General features: G+C 34.0%; 1 protein-coding gene across 1 annotated transcript in view; it reads right to left on the bottom strand.

Moving 5' to 3' along the window:
- Positions 1-22,958, bottom strand: part of LOC139519778 (VWFA and cache domain-containing protein 1-like) — a 37,267-nt gene extending 14,309 nt beyond the window's left edge. Inside the window, exons 1-8 of the mRNA XM_071312403.1 lie at positions 22,770-22,958; positions 20,743-20,805; positions 19,990-20,154; positions 7,949-8,157; positions 6,906-7,071; positions 5,926-6,154; positions 5,317-5,442; positions 1,234-1,307 (exon numbers count right to left, since the gene is read on the bottom strand). Of these exons, the coding sequence (XP_071168504.1) occupies positions 1,234-1,307; positions 5,317-5,442; positions 5,926-6,154; positions 6,906-7,071; positions 7,949-8,157; positions 19,990-20,154; positions 20,743-20,805; positions 22,770-22,910 (1,173 nt within the window). The 5' untranslated portion in view covers positions 22,911-22,958. The remainder of the gene's footprint in view (positions 1-1,233; positions 1,308-5,316; positions 5,443-5,925; positions 6,155-6,905; positions 7,072-7,948; positions 8,158-19,989; positions 20,155-20,742; positions 20,806-22,769) is intronic.
- Positions 22,959-27,123: the final 4,165 nt, after the last annotated feature.

Raw genomic sequence — 27,123 nt, 5'->3', positions numbered from 1 at the left:
AATTTATAAGAATCAACAAATAGTTCATTCCACTTTATATAGCTACGCGATTGAATAATTTTGACGTTTGTGGTTCAACGTATTTTCTAATTCATAATAGAAATATATCATAATGAAATATTATAGAACAATAACATACTGACGGGATCTTACAAAGTACAGAGTAACATTATAAGTACCAAAGAAACACAAAAAAAATCGCACATACAAAACACACCAGCAAAAAACGAAAGATAATACAAACACAAATGACTTGTATATAAGTAACTTTAAGATACTTTACGGAGTTTGAAAAAAAACCCAACACCGAATGTATGAATATAACTAAAAAAGGTTCCAGCACGACAAAATAACGAAACTGACAAAATCACCGGTGAGGTTTAAGACAAAACAGTTAACAAAAAACAAATGTAACAGACAACAGCAAATGACAATAACAGCATTGTAGGCTCGTGGCGTAATACATGTTGTACTTTTATCTTGCTTGCGACCTTTCAACTCTCCCTTAACTTTAAAGTGGTGTCCTAGCACCAACATACCACCAAACTGTAAACTCAGTTGGAGATGGGCTTTTTCATCACATTTGCACCAAGCACAAAATATCTAACATAAAAACGAATGACTCAGAGTACCCACAGCTACTACAAGCTAATTACAAGCACCTAATTGATATATCTTGTTTTCCCATATCACATCAATGTTAAGTATCAATTAGTATAAATAAAGTCAACAGTAGTATACCAACGTTCGAAATTCATAAATCGATTGAGAAAAACAAATCAGGGTTACAAACTAAAACTAAAACTGAGGGAAACACATCAAATATAAGAGGAGAACAACGACATAACAGAATCACTAAAATGCAACAAACAGAAAAACGAACTATAAGATAACATAATTTTGTTTTCGATTTATTTATTTTGTTCGAATTGATGCTATATAATATCGCTCTTATTCCGTTATTCATTCAAATGTTTAGTTTAAACATATTTATTTATAGTGGATTGGGAAACAAGTTTTGCAACTTATATTAATCCCTTTCCACTTTACGGGTGCGAGTGTTGCCTTGTAGCGGCATTAGCATGCTCTTTTTCGAATCTACAAGGGTGTCTTTAACGTGCAAGAGATATGGCTCTCTCTTAACACGGGTCAGCCATTTATCGTCCCCTTCCGACGGACTATCATTGTTTCCTCAGGACCTTATTCGCAAATTCAAATGTTATTAAAACATACTTGTTTAGGTCCATAGGACGGATCATGTAAGGTCTGATTTGCCATATTTTGTAACTGACTTTTTGCTTGTTCATCTGAAATAGAAATATTCAAATGTAGCATTTAAACATTAACATCATGAAATGAATAAACAATTTTGTACCATTTTATTTGTTATAATGAGTTTTGGTCATTTCGTATTGTTGCCTACAGAAATTAATTTCCTGAAAACTGTTTATCGCTCTAATTTTTTTTTCGTACTTGCAAATTACCGCTGTCAATCAAATCTTATATTAGTTATGTTAAAGATTAAAACACCTGATAGTTGTGGTAATGATTAAAGCAAGTGACGGTTGAAGCTGACAGAGTAGAAGTAATAACGGAACATCAGTATATTATCTTTGTCTATTCACCGATAAGAATGATCTTTTGTTAGTATATAGCGTATTTACCGGACGATATCGGGATATAGGTATTTAGTCGGATCTTAACATGTAATTGTGATTTGTTTACAATAAAATTGAGAATGGAAATGGGGAATGTCTCAAAGAGACAACAACCCGACCCAACAATAGCAGAGGGTCACCAACAGGTCTTCAATGTAGCGAGAAATTCCCGCACCCGGAGGCGTCCTTCAGCTGGCCCCTAAACAAATATATACTAGTCCAGTGATAATGAACGCCATACTAATTGCCAAATTGTACACAAGAAACTAAAATTAAAATAATACAAGACTAACAAAGGACAAACCGGTATTGATAAAAATAAACCAACAATGTCGAAATGTTCAGGACTTAATAAAATCCGTATTTTGGTAAGTTGATGCAAGCATACGATCTGTATTGCGTCTTACACTTTGAGAAGCAAATAATCTTTAACTACTTTATTAAAATATCTGTGAAAACGTTAATTACGAGGTTTGAAAGTCAAGTGACTCGGGCATTTTTCTGAGTAAGTTTTAAAAATTTTCAAAGAAATATTTTTTACACTGGGTTATCTTTCATTAGTTTTGACTATCCTATAGATGAACAACTTTTGGTTGTTTTTATAATTTAGAATCTTCATTGAAAGTGGAGCACGAATAGGCAGTTAATTAATTATATTGATATGTCATTTGTATGCAAGAGTGACAATCCTTTGTATAATGTTCCGATTTGAGAAAGTCAATCTAAGTTATGCAAGTATTGTTTCCCTTGAACAGGCTCATTATTTTATAATTAAGTATATGTTTCCGACTTAATTTTGAATAATTACAAAATGTATCAATTCAATAGGTCCGAGACCACCATTATTTCGTAGTGCATTTCTTTTAGAACATAAATGAAAATAAAAAAATCCCACCTGCGCTTTCTCAAAGAAACTTTTACAGTGTGTTGTACTACTTTTGGGACAAATTATATCAAAATTATAGACAACTTCATTGCCTCTGACTCAAAATATGGACAATTTTATGTTTAGGGCGTCTTGAAATCTTTTGACAGCTTCCGAAGTGCTAATTTTAAACCTTTTTCAGCTGGACCAAATCACTACTTTCCTTTAAAATTCTGGTCCAGCTGAAAAAGGTTTACTTGCAATTTGAGGCATTATACATGGAGAAATAAATTTGGAAGGGGTATAACAATTAATGGCAAGTAACCCACTGTCAACACTAGGGACTATATTTGTGAACAACGAAAATCAAGGGACGACAATGGTGGTCTCGGACCAATAGATTTTAGTTTTTGTTACATGTATTGGTGTATCAAACACATTGATGTTCAAATATAATTTCATAAATTTGAAACGTTTGACATGATAACAGACCAATATAAAGAACCGTTCATCATTTATAAATATTTTTAAGCTACTCATAATTTTTCACTTCTCTGGCATGCAAGACTTTCTCACATAACCGTGTGTAGAGTGAGACATTATACTGAAATATACTTAGTCAGTGCAATGCATTAGACAGAACAGAATGCTGTCTAAATATAATATGAAGCAAAACATTCAGGTGATCAAAGCACATGTTATAGACAGATGTAGTCATTCAGCAGTCATGGATACAATGTTTAAATAAACTATGTCCACATCATCTAACCTGCAATAGCATTCACCCTGCTACTTGTTATAGCATTTGTTGCTTTATTATGTTGTATTCCATTTTTTCAGAAGTTCTAAAAACTTAATCAATCTTTATACTAGATCCCTAAAGACAATTACACGAAAGAAGTGTAACACCCTTAACACAAACAGAAAACCATAGCCACCACTTTATTCAAACTTATGCCAAATGCTGTAGTGAAGAATTGTATTTGAACCTACTTAAATCAATTTTTTACCTTTTTGAAAAACACTATTAATGAAAACCAAATTATTTATCTCCCCATAATGATAGAATGAGTGGGAAATTAACCAGAGTTATCTAACATTAATCACAGAGAAGGAATAGCATTCTTTTTATTTTTTTATTGTAGCTTATTTAACGATAAAACAATTTCCACTATAAACAAATGTTACTTTGTACAAATATAAGGACTTTGTTAGCTAAATCTACAAATTTTATTAGATATTATGAATGTTTATTACAATAGTTTAAGTATAACATAGGCCCTTTTGATTGTAAAATTTTGTTTTTGTATAAACATACAAATTAAATGAACCATGTGATTATTATATGTTGGTCAAATGAAGAAACATATTTGTAAAGTTATTTTTGAATATTTATTTATATAACACATCTTTATATATTGAACAAAAATTGACCTTGTTGATATGTATAAGTTTTGATGAACATTATATGTGCCAGCAATGTTTTGTCATTACTAAATTCACGGCAGATATTTTAAAATCATATTCCTTAGAAATAGTGATTTGAAATTTAACTAAAATCCAATTGAATAATAGGTTAAAGATACATCGATCTGATGCGTTTAGTCCTTATCTACAATTTTATAACTTGTTCTAAAGCTGTGCTGTTATACCAATGTTCGGTTTAAATTCGCAGCCTGTTATTCAAGGTATGTCGTTTGTTGATCATATCTGTTCTTAGTTAATTGTTTTGTTTATGACACAAGCCCTACGTTTTCTCGTTTGATTTTCGTTTGATATTTTGATTCCTGATATAGCTTAAGGATGTACACCTCTGAGGAGCCAAAATTTCTAGAATTTCTTAAGCTGATTTTTGGGTTTATATGACTGTAAAAAAATAATTGATGAAGAAAAAATCATATGGTGGTGCACTTCTTTTTTTGCTACGGCCCTTTGAAAATACCCCATTTTGATGATTTTCCCATTTTTCATCAATTTTTACGTATTTTTGGGCTATTATCGCGAAAAATATCACAGTTCCACAATGAAACTTTTTTGTTCATACTTTCAATAAAGATGTAGTAGACCAACCTGAAAACATTTTACTTAAAAAAAAAATATAGGTAGGTGTTAATATAAGAAAGTTTTGTCATATTTTGATGCTTTTTGTGTCAAATTTACCATGCTGCCATATTTGTAAATTTGTGATTTTTCGCAATTTTAAGAACAAAATGCATATTACTTAAACTTAATCGATTGAAAAAATACATATCTAAGAAATTTGAAACGACAAAAATGATATGGGATATACATGATTCTTTTAACATCATTTTTTGTGTCCTTTACACATTTTCTTAAAATTTTTACTAAAAAGACTGAGTTGGATAGTCATAAAATTTGAAAATTTAATTACTTAATAACTATTCACAGTAAATACACCATTTTTTCACAGAGTTATGTTTGATTATAATGTTTTTAAAATTCATTGATATTTTTCACTTGTATCACATATTTTGGAAATAATTACAGAACGAGATTTCAACGATACTAAAACGTCAGAAGTTTACATCCTTAACACGCCAATTTGGTGTCTGAATGATAATTTCTTCATTGACAAGGCAATTGCAAAATTCAAAAAAAAACCAACACGCGTTCCCTTGTAAAAAGGACACAACAGCTTGAAGGTCGAATATATATTTGAGTGTTATATTATTGAAAACCTTTTGTTGATATTTCACGAAACGAACGTTTAAAAAAACTGACAGTATCAATGAAATTTCATATCTTCATCGTATGTGAATAAATATGATATACCTTCTCCAATCAGGTAAGTGAATATTGCAATTCTATTTTGAAGTTTGGAATTTTCAGTGCTGATAACTTGTACAGGATCACTGACGGATGTCGACTTTCCATCGCTGATGAAAAGAATTACCTGATCTAAAATAAATAATAACTTTAACTAGAATTTGACACTTTCTAGTACTCATAATATTTTCGATTCCTAGTACTATATCACGTTTGGGTTCAATGTTGTTTATATAACATTTATCAGTACATTATATTATATTATAAAGAACGATTTGATGGATTCAAAATTGCTTTCCTACAGAAAAAAATAACAACAAGTATAATATAACTTCGAAAAAGGAGAAGAACTTTTGTTTGTGTCGTATCTTGTTTGTCTATTTGTCTACTGATAATTTCGTGTTCTACTTACAATATGAATCAGGGGGTCGTTTCTTCGAAACTTAAAGAGAAATAACACTCATCAACAACAGATACAAACATCTAGAAATAAAAGACTAATAGCAGGCCTATTAGTCAGTCTAAAATCCTGTTATGTATTATAATAATTATACGGCATTCTAGATCAGTTTGGTGACTTATATTTTTATAAATGTCTATTATGCTGAAGATTACCTCTATTTTGAACATTTAAAGTGTCGACCGAGGAATTGTAAAATTCAAAGGCAGCAACTAGAGCCTTTTCAAAGTTAGAATCAGGACTTCCAGTGTCTAAAGAAAATATGTAATTTTTCAGTTTGTCTGTATTTTCTTTTGTGGCAAATGACAGCTCTCTTTGATAACATGGGTGATAAGAATTTCCAGAAGGAGAAGATGCATCTTGGTTATATGTAACAACTCCAACCTAAAACCATGTATAAAATGACATGAATTAAAAATGTAGGGAAATCTGATGAATTATACACATTTGTAAATGTCGAATACAATATTATATTTATAATACTGGGAGCCACATATTTATATAATCTTTCAGTTCAGAGGGTTATATTTTCCATACTAACTATCTCCATAACTAACACTGATGTTTATTACACTGCATTCTGTTGTCTATTTAACAATTTGTTCAGACAACGAAGTTATAAGTTCCAGAAAACATAGATAAAATGGCAAAATTGGGAAAAAAAAACATTGCAAAAAAAGGAGGGTCATCCAAAAAATAAAATCGAATTGGACATTAAGCTTCACGAACTTGATCAGGGGAATAAAGCGTTAACTTTTATATCCGAGCTACATTATTGCAAATGATCATGATCGAGAAGATCACATTAACAACATCACAAGTAAAGCCAGCCGCAGCATAGGTATCTTACATTGACACTTCAATATCGTCTAACAATTCATTCAAGAACTTGCTTATGTTATACGCCACGACAATATTAGACCTTTTAAACTAGCAAAACCTCATAAATAAAATAGATGAAGTTTTCAGACGGGTTTATGATAGGTCAATTAGTGTTATCATAGATCAAGTATCAGCAATGTAATAAATGACCTCGGTCGGCAAAGATTATAAACAGGATATTTTATTAATTTGGATTGATAATATTTACAATAAAATATAATTTTAAATGTTGAGGAAGAAACAATTTACTCACTCTGTCATTAGGTTTAAGTGTTTGAATCACATTGTTTGCTGCTTCTTTAGCAATGACGAATTTTGCTTTGAGTGGCACTCCGGATGATTGTTTCATTGATGAACTTGTATCTATTACAACAACGACATCTTTATCCGTAGGAGAGGCTGTTGAAGCATATGGAGTCCTAAAAAACGATACACAAAACAGACATTAGGGAATTAAAAATATTACATATGAGTATAAGACAACAACTAAAAGTATGGTAACACTTGGTTTTATTTTTTTTTGTAGCCATCAATTAGTTTTTTGTATTCTATATTGTTGCCCTTTCTTTGAAAAGTGTTGACAAATGCAAAGCATAAACATCCTGAGTATCAAATATTGTTCACGTTAACCGATTAAGTCTAGTTCTATTTTGAATGCTCAACCAATTTGTCAATATACCAGAACTATACAAACTGTCATAGGAATCGGTGGTTAAGCTAGCTTAATAACCAGGTTGAGCCAATTATTTTCCTCGTTGGATTTTGTACGAGTTGATGGATTTTTCTTTTGTTTTGTTCAAATGAATTTAATGTCGTGTGTTTTCTCTTTTTAATTGTTTCTTATTTTTATGTCGGTCTGTTCATATTTGACTACCTTTTTTTCGATTGTAAAAGTCGAAATTTGTCTTATTTATAGTATTGACATCACTAATTAATTTATCACTTTATCATGATTTCTCAATTGGGTAGTGCTTATTTAACTTATCATAAATCTAATTTATTCCTTCTGGCCCCTTTTTTCTATCACAGTCTTAATTTGACATTTGCAGAATGACCTTCTACTAGGAAAATACAACTACGATGTATATTTATTAATTACTAGTCAGGGGTTTTTCCGAATAATTTTTTAATGCTTACGATTCAATGATTTAGCAACAACTGAACAATTACAAGTACGCTACATATTCATGTAAGTCATACGAAACTCTTATGCTTCCCTTTCTGTTCATATCATAAATCTATATCTAAACTGTAAAATAATATCATATTGCAAGGTGTTTCAAAAAACAATCTTACGTAAATCTTGGATCAAAGTTGTCACAGTTTGTCAACTTCGTAGCAGGGTATAGAACAAACACACCTTCTGTAGTACTATAATGCTGCCACAAAATATTTTTGTTGTCTTGGTAATCTTTCTTCATTATAGCACTGATATCCTTGGTTGGATATTTTAAGTTATCAGTTTTTATCGGGGAAGTAGTTACACATGCTTGATTAAAATCGACCTGAACATATTGTTACGGATTTGTAATTCTAACTTATTCATGTTTGATCATGTCTTTTGTGGGTCACGTTCTTTATATTGTGTAATGAAATGTAAATACTATTATAGATGGAAAGGCAAATGATACGGGAAATGGGGACAAATCCAAAGACTATATATTTTTATAATTGTATGATGTATGTGACATGTGTAGAATTTACTATTTTAATGTACGAGTTGTACATTTAACTTACAGTCAAGTAAAACTAACGTGATTCTCTGGTTCCTTGTTGTAGTTATACCGGTACAAGTCTCCCAGACATGTAGCTTTTATCCCTTTTTATTAACGGGTCACTTCAACCCTGGGGGCCGCCATTGTTTATTTACAGTTTCTTATAAAAGTCCCCGTATGTTTAAAGTGCAGTTTGTGTCGTTACGTCATTTGACGTTAGAAACGTCAAAAGTGTGTCCAATATCGTGTCCAAAGTGTGTCGTGTACTATAAATTCATGCGCGACATTCTCTCTTATTCAGTCTTGTTCCTCCTGGGCAGCCATATTGTTAATTTATAAACAAACTAGCAGAAATATAGAATTTAGATATCCAGTTATTTTATTAAGGTTAGGTTCTAATATTTTAGGATTTTGAGGATTATTATTTATATTTATTCTAGATCTTTTTTATTACAAAAGCTTATTAGAATCACGCTTGCTAAATAGGAAAGTTCATTGTGAATATTTATACGGTACCGCCGATTGCGGAACACCGCAGAAACCGTAGTTTTAACTATAAACTGTTAATTTCTTCTATACATATATTCTTTAAATATATTAACTTAAATCTTCCATTTATGCTGAATTCGTGTAAGGATCTGTAAGGAGTATATGCTTTGATTATTTATTAAGTACTGTTAGTTATTACCAGTCCAGTTCACTTGCCCGTATTGAACCAGAGCTACCCCAGCCCCTCCCCCTTTTTAACTATCACAGGTACCAGAGAAGTAACCAGTTGTTACTGACTATATATTTCGTTCTTGTATAAAGTTGTAGGTAAAACATAGTATTGTTATAGCAGTTATTTGTTAAACTATTGTTATATAAATCGTATAAATATGTAATGCTGAATAACTCGTCAGTCTAACTTATTAAATTACACATTTAAGTTCGAGATACGACTTTGTATTTATTAAAACGCCAAACCGCCATTTATACAACTAGTTAGGCTACCTACCCCACCCCCTTTTTGCTATCGTAACCTATACAAACAAGACTACGGCGGCAGTTGAGCTGAATATTGATTGATAAGTGATACAACTATCTACCAGAAGTCTAGCAGTATATATTGACCTCCGCATAGCAGTCACAGTATCCGATAAACCAGGCAACAGGCAGTAAAGAAACGCTACCAACCCTCGACCCGCTACAATTGGTGGCAGCGGTGGGATCCAATCTACATAAACATAAAGATTGCCGTTAAAAATGTCGGACTGTGAAGAATCATATGCACGGACTTTTTCAGAGAAACCTCAATATTTGCAGCTGGACTTAGAGCAGCCGTCAGCCCAAGGTCATGCCCAGGGACCAAGACTCCCCGCATCTGCCTCCGAACCATACATCAATGCTACACCAACAGGAGAGGTACAGATACGGGTAAAGAAAGCCGGAGAAGGTTGCTACGAAAGACAAGAACAACGATGTATATATGACCAACCGGGAACCAGTTATGAAAATACCAGAACTGACCATTATAATGAAGATTTAATACAGATCAATGAACCTACTGGCAGGGCGGTTTATGGAGATAAAACCGCAGCTGGTTTAGCTGCTCGCGAGCGAACTATCAATCAGCAGGTATCCCATGGAAGGGGAGACATACACATAAATACTGGAATAGGCGATGTTGAGAACCAGCGTTTAACCCGGCAACGGGCGTCTTTTCCTAGATTTTATAGCCCAAGTCGTTCAGAGGAGCGAGCTCCAAAGGACTTCACAGGGGTAGAAGTTTTACAGGAAGTCTCTCAGGGTCCAAAATGGACACACACGGTGCCTTCAGAAGGCATGCGGGGGAACCCATGGAAGATTCACACAGGTACAGAAGATCCCAGGGAGTGCACTGGCCATGCACGGGAGTCTTTCAGGACAGTACCTACGGGTGGGGATATACTTGGTTATCGCGATAATCAAGGGTTTAGCCAGGGTTCATATGGTATGACAAATGATTATGGAGATAATTATAGGGGCGATAACAGGGTTATGAGAGGAAATAATTCTCATAATAAATCATACAGTAGCAATAAGAAACCAGCAACTTTCGACGGAACCAGTAGTTGGCAAGATTATCTTGTACATTTTGAGATGGTAGCAGAAATTAATGGCTGGGACAATATATCGAAAGCGCTAGAATTGGCAACATGTTTACGGGGTTCAGCACAGGCTATTCTTAGTGACCTAAGACCAGATCTCAGGAGAAGCTTCACTCATTTAGTCACTGCCCTTGCCTCAAGATTTCAACCGAGCAATCAGGCAGAACTATATAGAGCGCAGATGAAGAGTACAACTCGAGAAAAAAACCAATCACTTCCGGAACTCGCCCAGGACATCAAAAAGTTAACACGGTTAGCATATCCGACTGCCCCTATGGAAGTTCGTGAGCAGCTTGCCCGTGATTGTTTCATAGATTCTCTAAATGACGCAGATTTAGAGTGGGCCATATTTCAGGGAAAGCCTATTTCAATAGATGACAGTGTTAGGATAGGACTTGAATTTGAGGCGTTTGCCAACGGACACAGACGTAAATTTAATAATCGCGCTGGTTTACGAATGCAAACGGGAATGATAGATATAGATGAACAAGATGATTATCAACAGATGAACAGCATAATGGATAGAATAGCCAAGATAGAAAGTAATCGAGGTCCTAATCAATCACAAAAGACAGACTTTTTGTGTTACTTTTGCGGAAAAGCGGGTCATTTTAAGAGAGATTGCAGAAAGTTTCTAGACATGCAGAAAAATGGCAAATACTTGCCAAACAACAGGTTTGAAACTTCAAAATGGTCCCAGGGTACACAGACGGAGAACTTTAAGTCGGGAAACTGTTAGTGGCTAAAGAGTCGGGCCCTCCTTTAGCCGATGTTTTTTATAATGAGGGGCCACACAAAAAGTGTGAATTAAATAATGACATAAATGATAGTTTATACTTTAAGATAAAAATTAATGGTATTTTTGTAAATTGTTTGATAGACACCGGTTCGACCTTGACAGTTATTCATGTCAGGAAATTTTTGTCTATTCCGGAGTCACAGAGACCAGACAGAATTTATAAGGGGGTACAGTTGAAACTAGCGAATGGAGAGATAATAACAACTTTCGGGCAGGCCGATTTTGATATTGAAATTAATGGTCAGAAATTTCAACAACGATTTGTGATTGCAGATATCGACGCGCCTGCTATTGTTGGTTACAATTTTTTGTATAACAAAGATTGTAAACTTGACATAAGGGAGAGTAAACTAACCATTGGCAGTAAAAATATGGAAATTATATGTCAAAAAGAGAGCAATATGGTAAACATTTTTAAGCTTGCAACAGAGGAAACTACAGTAATACCCCCAAGATCAGAGGTTTTAGTGTTTAGTAAAGTGGTAGGTGATTCTACTCATTTAGTACAGGCTACAGTAGAGCCTGTTGACACAAAAGATAAATTATTAGTCGCCAGATCTTTAGTCGATCCAAGTCAAGGACGAATAATTTTAAGGATTGCTAATACAAGTAACTTTGAAAAAACGGTTCAAAAGAATACATGTCTAGCTGAATGTCAAGCATATGCAGATGTCACGGAACCAGCATGCGAAACTGCGGCTGCTAGTCAAAATATATTCAAGCTTACTGATAAGATTACAAACAACAGCAATAGCGACAGCTTACCAGATCATCTGGTAGACTTATTTAAATCAGGTAGCAAATTATTATCGGAGACGCAAACATTGCAATTTCAAAGATTGCTCCAGAAACACAGTAATGCGTTTGCAAAGTCTAAAAACGACTTGGGTTGTACTGATATGATACAACACAAGATAAACACTGGAAACGCAGCTCCAGTCAAACAAAACCCGAGACGTTTACCTGTTGCAATGCAAGAGGAAGCAGATCGCGAGTTGAGTCGAATGCTTGATGCTGGGGTAATAGAACCATCAATGAGTCCTTGGGCAGCCCCTATTGTGTTGGTCCGGAAGAAAGACGGGTCCGTCCGCTACTGTATTGACTTCAGAAAAATTAACAGTCTTACAAAACGTGACTCGTACCCACTTCCACGCACGCAGGACTGTCTAGAGGCCCTCCATGGATCTTGGTACTCAACTATCGACCTTCAAAGTGGTTATTGGCAGGTCCCGGTCGACCCAGTTGATAGAGAAAAAACGGCGTTTGTCACAAAGCAAGGGCTCTTCCAGTTTCGACAAATGCCATTTGGTCTTTGTAATGCAGGCGCTTGTTTTGAACGGTTGATGGAATGCATCTTAGCGGGTTTGAATTGGCATATATGTCTACTGTACTTAGACGACATCATTATCTTCTCGGAGTCTTTTGAGCAGCACATCGAACGATTAGAGTAAGTAATATCTAAGATTGAACAGGCAGGTTTGAAAATTTCTCCAAAGAAATGTGAATTATTACAAGAAAAAGTAACTTTCCTTGGTCATGTTGTATCAGGCGATGGTATATCCACAGATCCTCAGAAAATTAGCGCTGTCAAAGATTGGCCCATACCTTTATCTATTCATGACGTACGTAGTTTCTTGGGAACTTGTAGCTATTACAGGAGATTTATTAAGAATTTTTCGGATATAGCAAGACCCCTACATAAGTTGACTGAGAAGGGCAAAGAGTTTAAATGGTGTGAGATATGTCAAGATTCTTTTGATAAATTAAAACAATTCATGATTTCAGCTCCGATTTTAAGTTACCCAGACATGGAAAAGAAGTTTATACTAGATACAGATGCTAGCGGGTTTGGTCTTGGAGCAGTACTTTCGCAGGAACAAAACGACGGAGAACACGTCATTGCTTACTTTAGTAAAAGTTTCAGCAAAGCAGAACGTCAATATTGCGTCACTAGACGAGAATTGCTCGCAATTGTAGAGTCGGTTAAACACTATCATCATTACTTGTATGGTAAGAATTTTTTAGTAAGAACTGACCATGGAGCACTGCACTGGCTCATGAACTTCAAAAATCCAGAAGGTCAAATGGCCAGATGGCTGGAGGTTCTCTCCTCTTACGATTTCAAAATACAACACAGACCAGGCAGACAGCATTTGAATGCCGATGGACTTTCACGAAGACCATGTATCCACTGCACTCATTGCAACCGCCAGGAATCAAAAGAAAGCACGAATAATGAATTAGATATGGTCGATTGTCACTTGCGGGTAACTAAGAAGGCAGACATATCAAAGTTACAAGGCGAAGAAATAGAATTTGAAAATTCCGAACAGAGCAACCAATGGATACAAAGTAAGAACATGGATGAAATAACAGAAGCACAACAAAATGATGAAGTGATTAAGCTCATATTAAAAATGAAATCTGAAAGTAATGAGAAGCCGAAGTGGGAAGAAATTTCAGTACAGAGTAAAGAGCTAAAAACTTACTGGTCGCAATGGGATCAACTGAAATTGATCGACAATGTTTTATATAGGGAATGGATTTCTAATATAAACTCAGAGATGAAGCAGCTGATTCTTCCTTCATGTTGGAGGGAAGAAATTTTGAAAATGTTGCATGACGACCCAGTAGGAGGCCATTTTGGGGTTCACAGAACACTTTCAAGGGTTTCAAGCAGATTTTATTGGGCGGGGTATAAGGAAAATATAGAGCAATGGTGCAAAAGGTGTGAAACATGCAATTCGCGTAAGGGTCCACAAAAACGAGCAAGAGGGGCAATGAAACAGTATTTGGTAGGAGCACCATTAGAACGGGTTGCATTGGACATTCTTGGTCCTCTGCCTATTACAACTTCTGGAAATAAATTTATCCTTGTTCTCACAGATTATTTCAGCAGATGGGCGGAGGCATATCCAATACCAAACCAAGAAGCAGAAACGATCTCAAAAATTTTTGTAAACGAGTTCATTTGTCGTTTTGGTGTGCCAAGACAGGTTCACACAGACCAAGGTCGACAGTTTGAATCAAAACTGTTCACAGGCATTTGTAAAAGGTTTAACATTGATAAAACGAGAACCAGTCCCCTACATCCACAAAGTGATGGGATGGTGGAGCGACTCAATAGAACAATAGAGGATATTTTGAGCAAATTTATAGGCAAGACCAGAAAGACTGGGATACACATTTATCTGTGGCGATGATGGCTTACCGTACCTCTGTACATGAAAGCACAGGATTTTCTCCAAGCATGTTAATGTTTGGACGAGAAATTGAACTTCCGATAGATTTGATATACGGTCCACATCCTCAAACTGAAAACATAACTGACTGTAGTAATGAGTATTTAGAAAAACTCCAGTCCAATATTTTCAGGGTACATAACTTAGCTAGAGATAAAATGATTGCCTCCAGCGACCGACAAAAACGACAATATGACCATAAAATAAATGCGCGAAAATATAGCGTAGGTGATGTAGTGTGGGTTTTTAACCCCACAAAAACAAAAGGTAAGAGTCCAAAACTGCAGTGCCAGTGGACTGGACCTTTCCTCATTATTGAGGCATATACAGACTTAATATACAAGGTGAAGAGTTCACCGAATTCAAGAGACAGGGTCCTTCATCATGATAGACTGAAGCCATTTATTGGCAACTTCAACAACTGGCTTCAAAAGAGCAAAGATGATCTTGACGAAGGAGACTCAAAAGATCCAGCTGTTGAACCTGAAACAGACAAAACAAATATTACTAGAAAGAGTACCAGAGATACTAAGCCCCCGGAACGTTACAGCCCCTATAACTAAATTGTAACATATAGTCCTGCTGTATATAAGACACAAGATGGTTTTATGTGTTAAATATTGAAATCGAACAAATCATTTTACAGTTTTAGGTGAAGAGCAGATAGCTGTTTATCTAGAGTATGCCAGATGTGACTGATTTACTAAGTTATGTTAATTTATGATTTTCCTGTAAAATACTTACCCTGTTATACTGATAATACCCATGGCTCTGGTTCAATACCCCGATGGTCCAAAACTAGTTGTTGGTTATAAGTATTAACGATAGTTATCTTCTTTTCTGCAGATGGAGACTTGCCAGATATGTTACAAAACCTACAAGGACCAACCCAGTTTGAGGAGGCATACAAGGTATGCGCATGGCTCGGAATTTGTCCAGTGCCAGTACTGTGAATACGAGGTTCCAGCCAATGTGAAGCACCGTTTGAAATTCCATGAAGAGAGACGGCATGGTATTAAGAAGACAAGTCAAAAGGTAACCAAGAAGAAAATTAAGTCAGTTGCCAATAAAGTAACACCAGTAGAGCCAAAGACTTCAACTGTCAGCCACTTCCAGATGACGCCTGTCAGAAGCCCAACACCAGTTTATGTGGACATGCCAACATTTAATCTAACCCCAGATGAAGAGATGCTGTTCCTGGGAAGACCATTACAGACAGGAAGTCCTGTAGAATTATTGAGTTTGCTAGATAGACCTAGACCGAACCATACAGTTCCGAGTCAACTAACGGCTCCCAACACAACAACCGCTCCTGTTCGAGTTCCAGACGTTTCAGTACAACCAGCGGCAGTACAGACCATTCCACAAACAACTCCACTGCCAGTGACCATCAACCCAAATTCTTTTATGCAGGCATATTTCACAGCAACTCCGTTACCAGCTGCAGTACAGGCCACATCACATTCACATCAGCCATTGCCGGTTACCAGCACCACAATTCCTCAAATACAACCATATTTCACAGCTACTCCGCAACCAGCTGCAGTACAAACCAGTTCACAGACAACTCAGCCATTGCCGGTTACCAGCACCACAATGCCTCAAATACAACCGTATTTCACAGCTACTCCGCAACCAGCTGCAGTACAAACTAGTGCACAGACAACTCAGCCATTGCCGGTTACCAGCACCACAATTCCTCAAATACAACCATATTTCACAGCTACTCCGCAACCAGCTGCAGTACAAACCAGTGCACAGACAACTCAGCCATTGCCGGTTACCAGCACCACAATTCCTCAAATACAACCATATTTCACAGCTACTCCGCAACCAGCTGCAGTACAAACCAGTGCACAGACAACTCAGCCATTGCCGGTTACCAGCACCACAATTCCTCAAATACAACCATATTTCACAGCTACTCCGCAACCAGCTGCAGTACAAACCAGTTCACAGACAACTCAGCCATTGCCGGTTACCATCAGTACAAGCTCTCTTTGGCAGCCATACTTAGCAGAGACGGTTGCGCCACAGTCAACACCCCAGTTAGCTCAGCAAGTCCCAGTGCCAACAAACCCAAGTACCATGGAAAGGAACGACAAAACAACTTCGGACCACTCTAAAATATCAGAAGCACCATCCAGTCCACCTCCTATGGTCGAGGGGTATGATCCAGAGATGCCATGGATAGATGGAGACAAGAGACGGGTGGAATTTCGAGAAGAAATTGAATTCTACCCCCCTAGGAGAATTCAGATGACAGCCACAGGTAGAGGGAGGCTGTATGACTGGAGCCACCTGGGAGTCCCCACTCAAGAGACATTAAATGACCCAAGGTTCCAGTTATGCTCCCCCCATCAAGCTACCTGTCGGGTGAAGATGCCGAACTGATAAGGAGGCTCCGGTCTAGGGCAAGAACAGCAGACATTGATGCCCGTGTCGTACCCGATGGGTACCTCGGGTTATTGAAGGAAGAGAAGGCTGTTCTTCCAGATGGTACCGTATACGTACTGAAGAGTACATGGATACCCGACCCGTCAGTAAGAAGAAGACGAAATACAGCAACTCAAACAGAAGAAGATACATGTAACAACCAAGTCGAAGCAATAATAGAGAATAGAGAAATAAGAGACAATGGGGTCCAGGCGACAGTAACCACAGAAGACACCAGCACACAGTGCAACATATTGCAGGAACTTCTTTTCAGTTTATAATAATTGTATTAAGGAAATTATTTTCAGTTTGTAATGTAATTTTATTGTTAATATATAGGGTATTCTAAAAGACATGAAACATATAGATGAAATTTCTTAGGTAAAGACAAAGTATTCATGTTCGAGGACGAACAGTTTTTCAAAGGTGGGGGTAATGTTACGGATTTGTAATTCTAACTTATTCATGTTTGATCATGTCTTTTGTGGGTCACGTTCTTTATATTGTGTAATGAAATGTAAATACTATTATAGATGGAAAGGCAAATGATACGGGAAATGGGGACAAATCCAAAGACTATATATTTTTATAATTGTATGATGTATGTGACATGTGTAGAATTTACTATTTTAATGTACGAGTTGTACATTTAACTTACAGTCAAGTAAAACTAACGTGATTCTCTGGTTCCTTGTTGTAGTTATACCGGTACAAGTCTCCCAGACATGTAGCTTTTATCCCTTTTTATTAACGGGTCACTTCAACCCTGGGGGCCGCCATTGTTTATTTACAGTTTCTTATAAAAGTCCCCGTATGTTTAAAGTGCAGTTTGTGTCGTTACGTCATTTGACGTTAGAAACGTCAAAAGTGTGTCCAATATCGTGTCCAAAGTGTGTCGTGTACTATAAATTCATGCGCGACATTCTCTCTTATTCAGTCTTGTTCCTCCTGGGCAGCCATATTGTTAATTTATAAACAAACTAGCAGAAATATAGAATTTAGATATCCAGTTATTTTATTAAGGTTAGGTTCTAATATTTTAGGATTTTGAGGATTATTATTTATATTTATTCTAGATCTTTTTTATTACAAAAGCTTATTAGAATCACGCTTGCTAAATAGGAAAGTTCATTGTGAATATTTATACGGTACCGCCGATTGCGGAACACCGCAGAAACCGTAGTTTTAACTATAAACTGTTAATTTCTTCTATACATATATTCTTTAAATATATTAACTTAAATCTTCCATTTATGCTGAATTCGTGTAAGGATCTGTAAGGAGTATATGCTTTGATTATTTATTAAGTACTGTTAGTTATTACCAGTCCAGTTCACTTGCCCGTATTGAACCAGAGCTACCCCAGCCCCTCCCCCTTTTTAACTATCACAGGTACCAGAGAAGTAACCAGTTGTTACTGACTATATATTTCGTTCTTGTATAAAGTTGTAGGTAAAACATAGTATTGTTATAGCAGTTATTTGTTAAACTATTGTTATATAAATCGTATAAATATGTAATGCTGAATAACTCGTCAGTCTAACTTATTAAATTACACATTTAAGTTCGAGATACGACTTTGTATTTATTAAAACGCCAAACCGCCATTTATACAACTAGTTAGGCTACCTACCCCACCCCCTTTTTGCTATCGTAACCTATACAAACAAGACTACGGCGGCAGTTGAGCTGAATATTGATTGATAAGTGATACAACTATCTACCAGAAGTCTAGCAGTATATATTGACCTCCGCATAGCAGTCACAGTATCCGATAAACCAGGCAACAGGCAGTAAAGAAACGCTACCAACCCTCGACCCGCTACAATATATAGAAAAATGCTAATCGCTATGGTTTCACACTGTTTGTATTCAAAAATTTATCTTATATATATACCGCATTGTAGTTTTAAACAGTTTATAGAATCCAAAGAGTAAACAGATTGTAAAGCTTTGATAAAAATAGTCTTACAACAAAATACTATTCTTATATACATATGCATTTTCATCGATCTAAAATTTTTAGAATCCTGTCTCTTTTGCATTGCACAAAGTCATATTTTTTTCGGACTGTTAAAGACGTCTTTACACTATATCCATTGGCAATTGGATGTGTATTGATTTGTAATTCAGTCTTAAATTCATGATTTGATGTAATAAATTATAATCCTGATACCTTTGATAACCAATTAAGCCTTGAACTAGCTATAGTGTTTATTTGTTGTTGTGATATACAAGTTCTCGGCCACGTTCACTTTGTGTTTTCTTTTCATGTATTTCATTTTTATCCATCTGAGGAGTTAAACCATCAAACTGATTTCCATAGTTCGTCCTTATGTTGTAAGTTTACACCACTGTCACACGTTAGGGGAGGGTTTGGATCCCGTTAACATGTTTAGCCCCACCTGTATGCATGTGCTGTCAGGAGCCTGTGTTTCAGTGGTTATCGTTTGTTGTCGTGTCACATATTTGTTTTTCGTTCATCTTTTTGTACATTCAATTCTCAAAATATACTCCTTACAAATGGAATTTAGAATTAAGACATAAGGAATGACTGTAATATCTTTTTCTGTTTGTTCGAAATAACCTGAATAAACCGCGAAGACTTAAATCATCATTTGGTAGGTTATTTCTTCAAACACAGAAAAAATATTAAAGTCATTCCTTAAATAGACTTAATATACTTGGGGATGATCACAGGTGCTCAGGACAAGTAGACATCCGGCAGCACTATAGCTTATTTTTTATACATCACAAATGCATTTCTATTAAGCGTTTTACATTCTTGTAAATTATATTTATGTTCAAGCTTGGGTATGAAAACATTTCCAAAAAGTTACCCAATATCTTTTCAGACCATTGTTTGGTTAAGGTAAATAGTGTTTTGTCAAGCAAGACTTTTTTCCTTGAGTCTATAAATGTAAACTGGAAACGAAAATACAATTTTTATCTATCCACGAAAATTGGTACCAACGCACATTGAGGAATCAACAGTATTCAGAATTCATTTTCTTACCTTTGTTTGAAACTTAAGTGCAAACGTTAGTTGGTCGTCTGATAAATCGCAACAATTTGGTAGATCAATTGAATCAAAGTCCTGGTTAACTGACACAAGTTTATCTTTTACATTTTTCAACACTGTGTCTAAACTTTCTAGTGCAGTATCAAGATTGGATTGTATCTAAAACAGTTAAATTCGATTATTTATGATTTCTTACAAATGTATCACTTTTTAGAATCATAACAGTCATATTCAAAGGATACACAAAGTATCAAATATTGTCATTAACTAGATATGTGAAAAAGCATTTTAATACATAAGAGTATAGATAAAAAAAAGAAAGATATGTAAATGCACTAGATTGAAAATAAAATCAGGTATCTTTTTAACGAGTTCATATATTGTATATATTATTTTAGTTCAGTAAAGTCATGAAGTTGCAACATTAAGATTAAAAAGGTATAATTACTCATCAACTGAAAAGTATTCCCAAAAGATGTTTTTGTATCTTTAGTGTCTATACTTTTGTAGCAGCCCTATATAGAAGTAACGTCTTTTCAATAGAAAACGAGACTTATAATTCTAGTTGGCACGACGTTCAAATAAAAGGTATACTCACTTAAAATCATTGTCATCAATTCATTAACTGTTACTGGAAAACATTTTTATCTTATCTAGAAATTTCAGAATCATGAACAAAAAAAACTGTAAGTGAATCATTCTTTTTACATTTTACTTAAAACATTTTGAATGTACAATTATACTTACCCTCTTTAGTATTTCATTTCCAGTGTCTGATATTCGTATGTAAGGAAATTTATTAAACTGCTCCTAATCAAGAAAAATAAATCATAAATTGAATAATGAGTAAATAAAATATCACTTTGAATACATTTCGTTCGACCCAAGTATTTTTCTAAATTTACTATCATCATTTACGCTTAGACCTAAAAATATAAGTGTCACGTAATTTGAACGCATTACCAGCCATGTGAATCTAACCTCAGTGAAAATGTCACTCTCAGTTAAAAGCATAATCGATAGTATATAAAAACTCAATGATCTAAGGGAGATGAGACACAAACACATCGCATTGTTCATCAATCAAAATTAAAATTAGGTGTCATATATTTTTACATTGTTTTATGTTTTTTTTTCATACATCTATCTTGATGATTTTAATTTGTCTCGTTCTTGTGTTGACCGCTGGATATTTAGACATTAATTTTAAGGTAAGTCTTTTGACATCAAAGACCAGAAAATAATCTTAGATAATAAATGAGATAAGCAAACCTTGTGACAAAAACGCAATTCATTTGTGAGACTCATCATCTGAATGAGAAGCATTATGTTATTTTATTTTATCATTACAAATGTTCAATTTCTGAACATTAACTGTTCATAAAATGTTAAATTATTCAATACAAACAGGGTTTTTAACCCCAAAGGAGAGCTTACCTTAGAGACACTAAGCCTAATTTATTTTTATTTTCAGTTTTAACTGCTCTTCAACTTTGTAATTGGTTTAGACTTTCAACTGTTTTCTCACAATTTATTTCAAAATTCATTTTGAAAAAATAATAAAAACAAAATAAAACCTCTTCCCAATGAAACAGGTTTGATGACTATAATCCTCTTTAATTAACCTTAGTGTGTGTACAATAAGTATTAAATAAAGGATACTAATTATTCTTTTTATGAAAATAGGCATGGATATGGCTTAATATGAAAAAAAAGGTATCGTAGTTCGCAATGTCAATCTACATTTTTGGTACAATAACTAGTGTTGTCGTTTGGTACACAGTAATTTTTTGTAGGGTATGCTTTGGTAATTTACACAAAAAACTCATCTTGAAATCAGGATTGCAGTTTTATAAGCCAGTCGGGTGTTTAATCTACAAAAGACTCATCAATGCCGCTCGAATCAAAAAGAGTAAAAAGGCCAAATAAAGGACGAAGTTGAAGAGCAAGTACACCCAATATTCATACAGGTCTTGCCAGTACATCCAATACACTTCCTCGCATTTTATTTTAAATTCAACATATGGGACCTGTTTGTGAATCCTTATTTCATCTTTAAAAGGCGACAGATCAACACAATCTGAAAAGGCTATTTTCTGCATTTGCTTTTTTCCGATATTATATGTATTAAGATTGCAAAAGATTCTTTTATATAAATAAAACAGATACACAGTCAGGACAAATGAAACTGGTCATTGACGTGAACTGCTTGGATTGACTCGTTCTATTTTGAAACGAGCAAAAAATTCATGGACATTTTTCTTTTGAAAATTTGAAATGAACCACGTACTTTGTCTATTATTGTATATCAAATCAAAGGAATATTCAAAAAAAAAATTCTTATAGGATTTTCTATCAGTAAAAAACATCAAATCATGCCACTTGTTTTATGAAATGCAGAATAGACTGAAGTTGTTTTGAGCAGGACAAGTTAATTTGACCATACACAATGATCTGTAAATATTTACGAACTAGCAATTGACGGACAAGGACAGGACAGCGAAATAGGACCCTTCTTTGAATGAATTTGAATAACTCTTTTTTATTTACTGTTTACTCTTAATAAAAGATTAAAACTTTATTTATAGAATATTTTGGTTTTATTCTTATATTGAATAATATACCTACATAATATTTTAGTCATGCAATTAACGATCACTCATTAAACTCTCAAATAAAACACGTAAAACAGTGTTGTAAAAATGACAATTACCAAACGGACCAATCACAGAACTTATATATGCGTTCTTATATGAAATAGTATGTATCAATACCTGCAAAACATTTACACCAATTTCTCTTTTGATAATTCGCAATTCGTCCGCTAACAATTTTCCATCTATGTTATCCACAGCTGCCACACAAATCTGTGCTCCAACTAGTATGGTCAGTATGAACAAATTTTCGATTTCCATATTATATTGCAATGTCGATTTCAAAACTTAAACAAATATGGTCCATGTGTTTTCTGTATTTGATAAAACAAAAAGGCGATCTATACTCAATACAATATTAAATAAATCTCTAGTGTTTTTTATACATCAGAAACTTAAAAATATCTAGTTGGGATTTCATTTTCTCGAGTGAATTGTTTGTATTTTTCTACGAGAATTACCAAATATGTTCGCGTGAATATGTGTTAAATCTAAAATAAACACACATCATGTCATAAAAATAGATATGCTTGAAGGATTTATATATGGTACGTTAGTATTTGTAATATGAAGTTTTAATTTCTTGTAACAGTACATTGTTTTGAGTTATAACAGTTGATTTAATCTTTAACTTCATTTCAGTTATAGAAGAAGGGCTTTAATATACAAATATGAATGCACAATACAACTGAATTGCATTCATTAAATCTATAGATTAGTTCATTTGTAGACGCCTTATGAAAATACATTAAACGGACAAAAAAGTGCATTTTAAGAAGATTTAAAAAAAAATCTATTGCACATGAAAATATAACACGCCTGATTACAATTCAATGATATATATTTTCATTCGACGGTAGGGAAGGGAAGTTATTTTTACAAAAATCTGTATGAATTTTGCTTTGTAACAATTCTACTATTTAGCAAACGTAAGATGAAATTCTGGACTTTATAACGTAAAAGACGCGAATTGCCGGCTTTGAACTATTATCTTTAATTGTTTTTGTTTAAAATATTGATGAAATATTTCCCTGTATCTTTTATCACCGGAAGATTTACTATAGATTAGACATAGCATATGAAAAAAATCACTGTTTTATCATGATAATTTAAGCTATAGAAAAAAAGTTAACCATATTTTTTTCCTTAGGTCTTTTTTGTTTACTAAATTTGAAATATTTTAATGTTATAACACAAGTACACCTTGAAACTCATTATTTTTTAGTCTTAAACAAATGGCGATCGATTGTCAAGTACGGTGCACTATAGTTGCTTTAAGAACCTGATTTGGACAATTATTTTCTCATTGGTAATCCCAACGTGTCACCTCGTTTTATTGAGAAGCAACAATTGTTAACCGATGTAAAAAAATTCTACAAATCAATTTGAAAAATGAAGGAATCTGATAAACTCCAAATGAGCGCGACTAAATTCGTCTTTGGTAAGCACTTCCTGTCATGTGTACGTTATTATTGATAAAGAAATAGAACTGTAGAACAAATAAGAGTCTGTTAAAGTTCCTGGTTCTTTTAAGGATGTATTCTTCTGACGTTTCAGTCTCGTTGAAATCTCGTTCTAGAATTATCTCTTAAATATGTGATACAAGTGGAAAATATCAATGAATTTAAAAACTGTTAAAATCAAACTCTGTGAAAAAAATTGATATTTCCAATGAGTAGTTTTTAAAAACCAATTTTTCAAATTTTATTACTAATCAAGTCAGTCTTTTTAGCGAAAATTTCGAGAAAATGGGTGACCAGAAACATGTACACCCCACATTCCTTTTTTCTTTTCAAATTTCTTAGATATGTATTTTTTCACTCATTTATAGAAAAAATATGCAATTTGTACCTAAAACGGAGAAAAATCACAAATTTACAAAATTGACAACATTGTAAATTTTACACAAAAAAACATCAAAATATGATAAAACTTTCTTATATTAACACCTACCTTTATTTTTTTTGTTAATTCAAATTTATTCAGATTGGTCCCATTCAACTTTATTGAAAGTATGACAAAGAGTTTAATTGTTGAATTGTGATTTTTTTCATAATAATAGCCCCAAAATAAGTAAAAATTGATGAAAAATGGGAAAATCATCAAAATTGGGTACTTTCAAAAGGCCGTAGCAAAAGGAGAGGTGTACCACCATATAATTTATTCTACACCAATTATTTTTTTACAGTCATATAAACCCAAAAATCAGGTTTAGAAAAAAAGTTTAATTCTAGAAATTTTTGGCTTCTCAGGTGCAATCCTCAATTTATTTACATGATTTGTTGATAATTTACGTTCAACAGCAAAAACTTCATGCATGTTTAAGGCGACTTTTCAGAGGCACTGTAAATATTATTGTATTATAAGGATTTTTATTACCAAATGAATAATTATTTTTGAGAAATTGAGATAAGACGTGGCACGGTACTTGTCTATCCCAAATTCATGTATTTGGTTTCATGTTATATTTGTTATTCTCATGGTGTTTTGTCTGATGCTTGGTCCGTTTCTGTGTGTGTTACGTTTCGGTGTTATGTCGTTGTTCTCTTCTTACATTTCATGCGTTTCCCTCGGTTTTAGTTTGTTACCCCGATTTTGTTTTTTGTCCATGGATTTATTAGTTTTGAACAGCGGTATACTACTGTTGCCTTTATTGCATCCTTTGGAATTGGAATGTTTATCATGTTAGCAAATATTAATTTTTTATATGTTTCAAACAATTTAAACAGACAGTAACACGCGAAATGTATTAAAGGCGTCAAATTAGATTAATTAACAGTAAATCAACCTTGTAACATCATTCTTTTTCTATTTCTAATTATCCAAGATCGGAACCCGCAACACATTTTCCGCTAAAACCACTTAGCCCTGCACTTTTGTCAAGTAGTTTATACATTGTTTGCTTTTATGATGTCTGTAACATCACAACTAGCTACTAAATAACGTCTCATTTTGGTCTCTTGTGGATAGTTGTCTCATTGGCAATCATACCGCATCTTCTTTTTTATATTATGCGTCAGTATTTGCATCCGGCTCATAATACAGTTTGATTTTAAATAGAGGTCAAAAATACTAAGGGGACATCCAAAATTAGTAGGATGAGAGGATCTGACAACGCCATTGCAAACAAATATGACTTATCAAAGAAAAATTCACAAAAATCCTCAAAGAAAAGTAGAGACTAAGCACACCCCCCCCCCCAAAAAAAACCCAACAAATAAAAACCACAAAACACCGGAAAAAATGGGATGATCTCAGGCGTTACAAAATCTTTAAAAAATTTTGACCAATGAGTGACATTTGTCGTGTTACTCATTGTAAGTGAAAATTCAGTAATAAGTCGTATTTGGTAATGTGTTAATGATAATTTAAACTTATCCATGTTATTGTGCATAAATTATCCATAACGATCACCCATGGCGTAGGCATCTGTAAAAAAATTGAAAAGACGACTACAACTTTAGTACGATGAATACTTGGTTAAATAGTTTCCCTGTTGTAATTTCGTGCACTTGTTCTTAACAAAATGCAATTGGGATACTGACTTGGTTACATTTTTGATGGTTTTGTTTATGCCCTTTTGATTTTTAATTGCTTAGTGTGTTGATATTGTTGTCAGTAACACTTTGTTGAGTTATTTTTGTTTACTTTTAAAAACAAACACTCTTAAAGTCGATCAATAATGTCGAAAATGGAAAAAAAGATAGTCTCAATTATTGACATTGACATTACATTTTCGATACAGTGAATGCAACATCTTTAAATTAATAAAAAGGGGTTCAATGTATATGTCAATGAGCCAGCAAGTACATTTAGCAACACAGCAAATAAAAAAAAAAGAGTTTACATATTCTTTTCAACAATAGGTAAATATTTATTTATACAATATGTTTAGATGTAAATCGTCCAGAATGTAAACCATTGGCAGCTTCATTTCATCAATACATATCGTAGATCGAGAGTCAACACCATTTGTTTTAGGTACAAAAAAAAGTAAAATCACAAAAATACTGAACTCCTAGAAAAATTCAAAACGGAAAATCCATAATTAAAAGCTCAAACACATCAGAAAGAATGGACAACAACTTCATTTTCCTTATTTGGTACAGGCATTTTTTGAAATGTAGAAAACGGTGGATTAAATTATGGTGTATAGCTTGCTTGTATGACAGTCGCATGAAATTTGAATTGACACATATGATAAAACAATCTTACAAAATATTACAAAAGTCAAAACCACTAACAAAGCTTCCGACTTACGCATAAGTTCACAAATAAACTGCATCGTAGATACATAATCCTGCCTTATATGAAGATGGAAGGCTTCACTCAAAAACAGAAACATTAATCGATAATAAAAGAAATGTCAAATGGCTTAACAGCGATGTATTTCACGATTTAATTTTCATAATAATTCGAAGGCTTTTTTTTCCAAATTGACATATGAAGAATGCCCTTTCTATATAGATATTTA

The sequence above is a fragment of the Mytilus edulis genome, chromosome 1 (genome assembly GCF_963676685.1).
Source record: "Mytilus edulis chromosome 1, xbMytEdul2.2, whole genome shotgun sequence".
NCBI classification, from domain to species: Eukaryota; Metazoa; Mollusca; class Bivalvia; order Mytilida; family Mytilidae; genus Mytilus; species Mytilus edulis.
The sequence above is the reverse complement of the archived record's forward strand: the minus strand, read 5'-3'. Positions and strand labels throughout refer to the sequence as shown.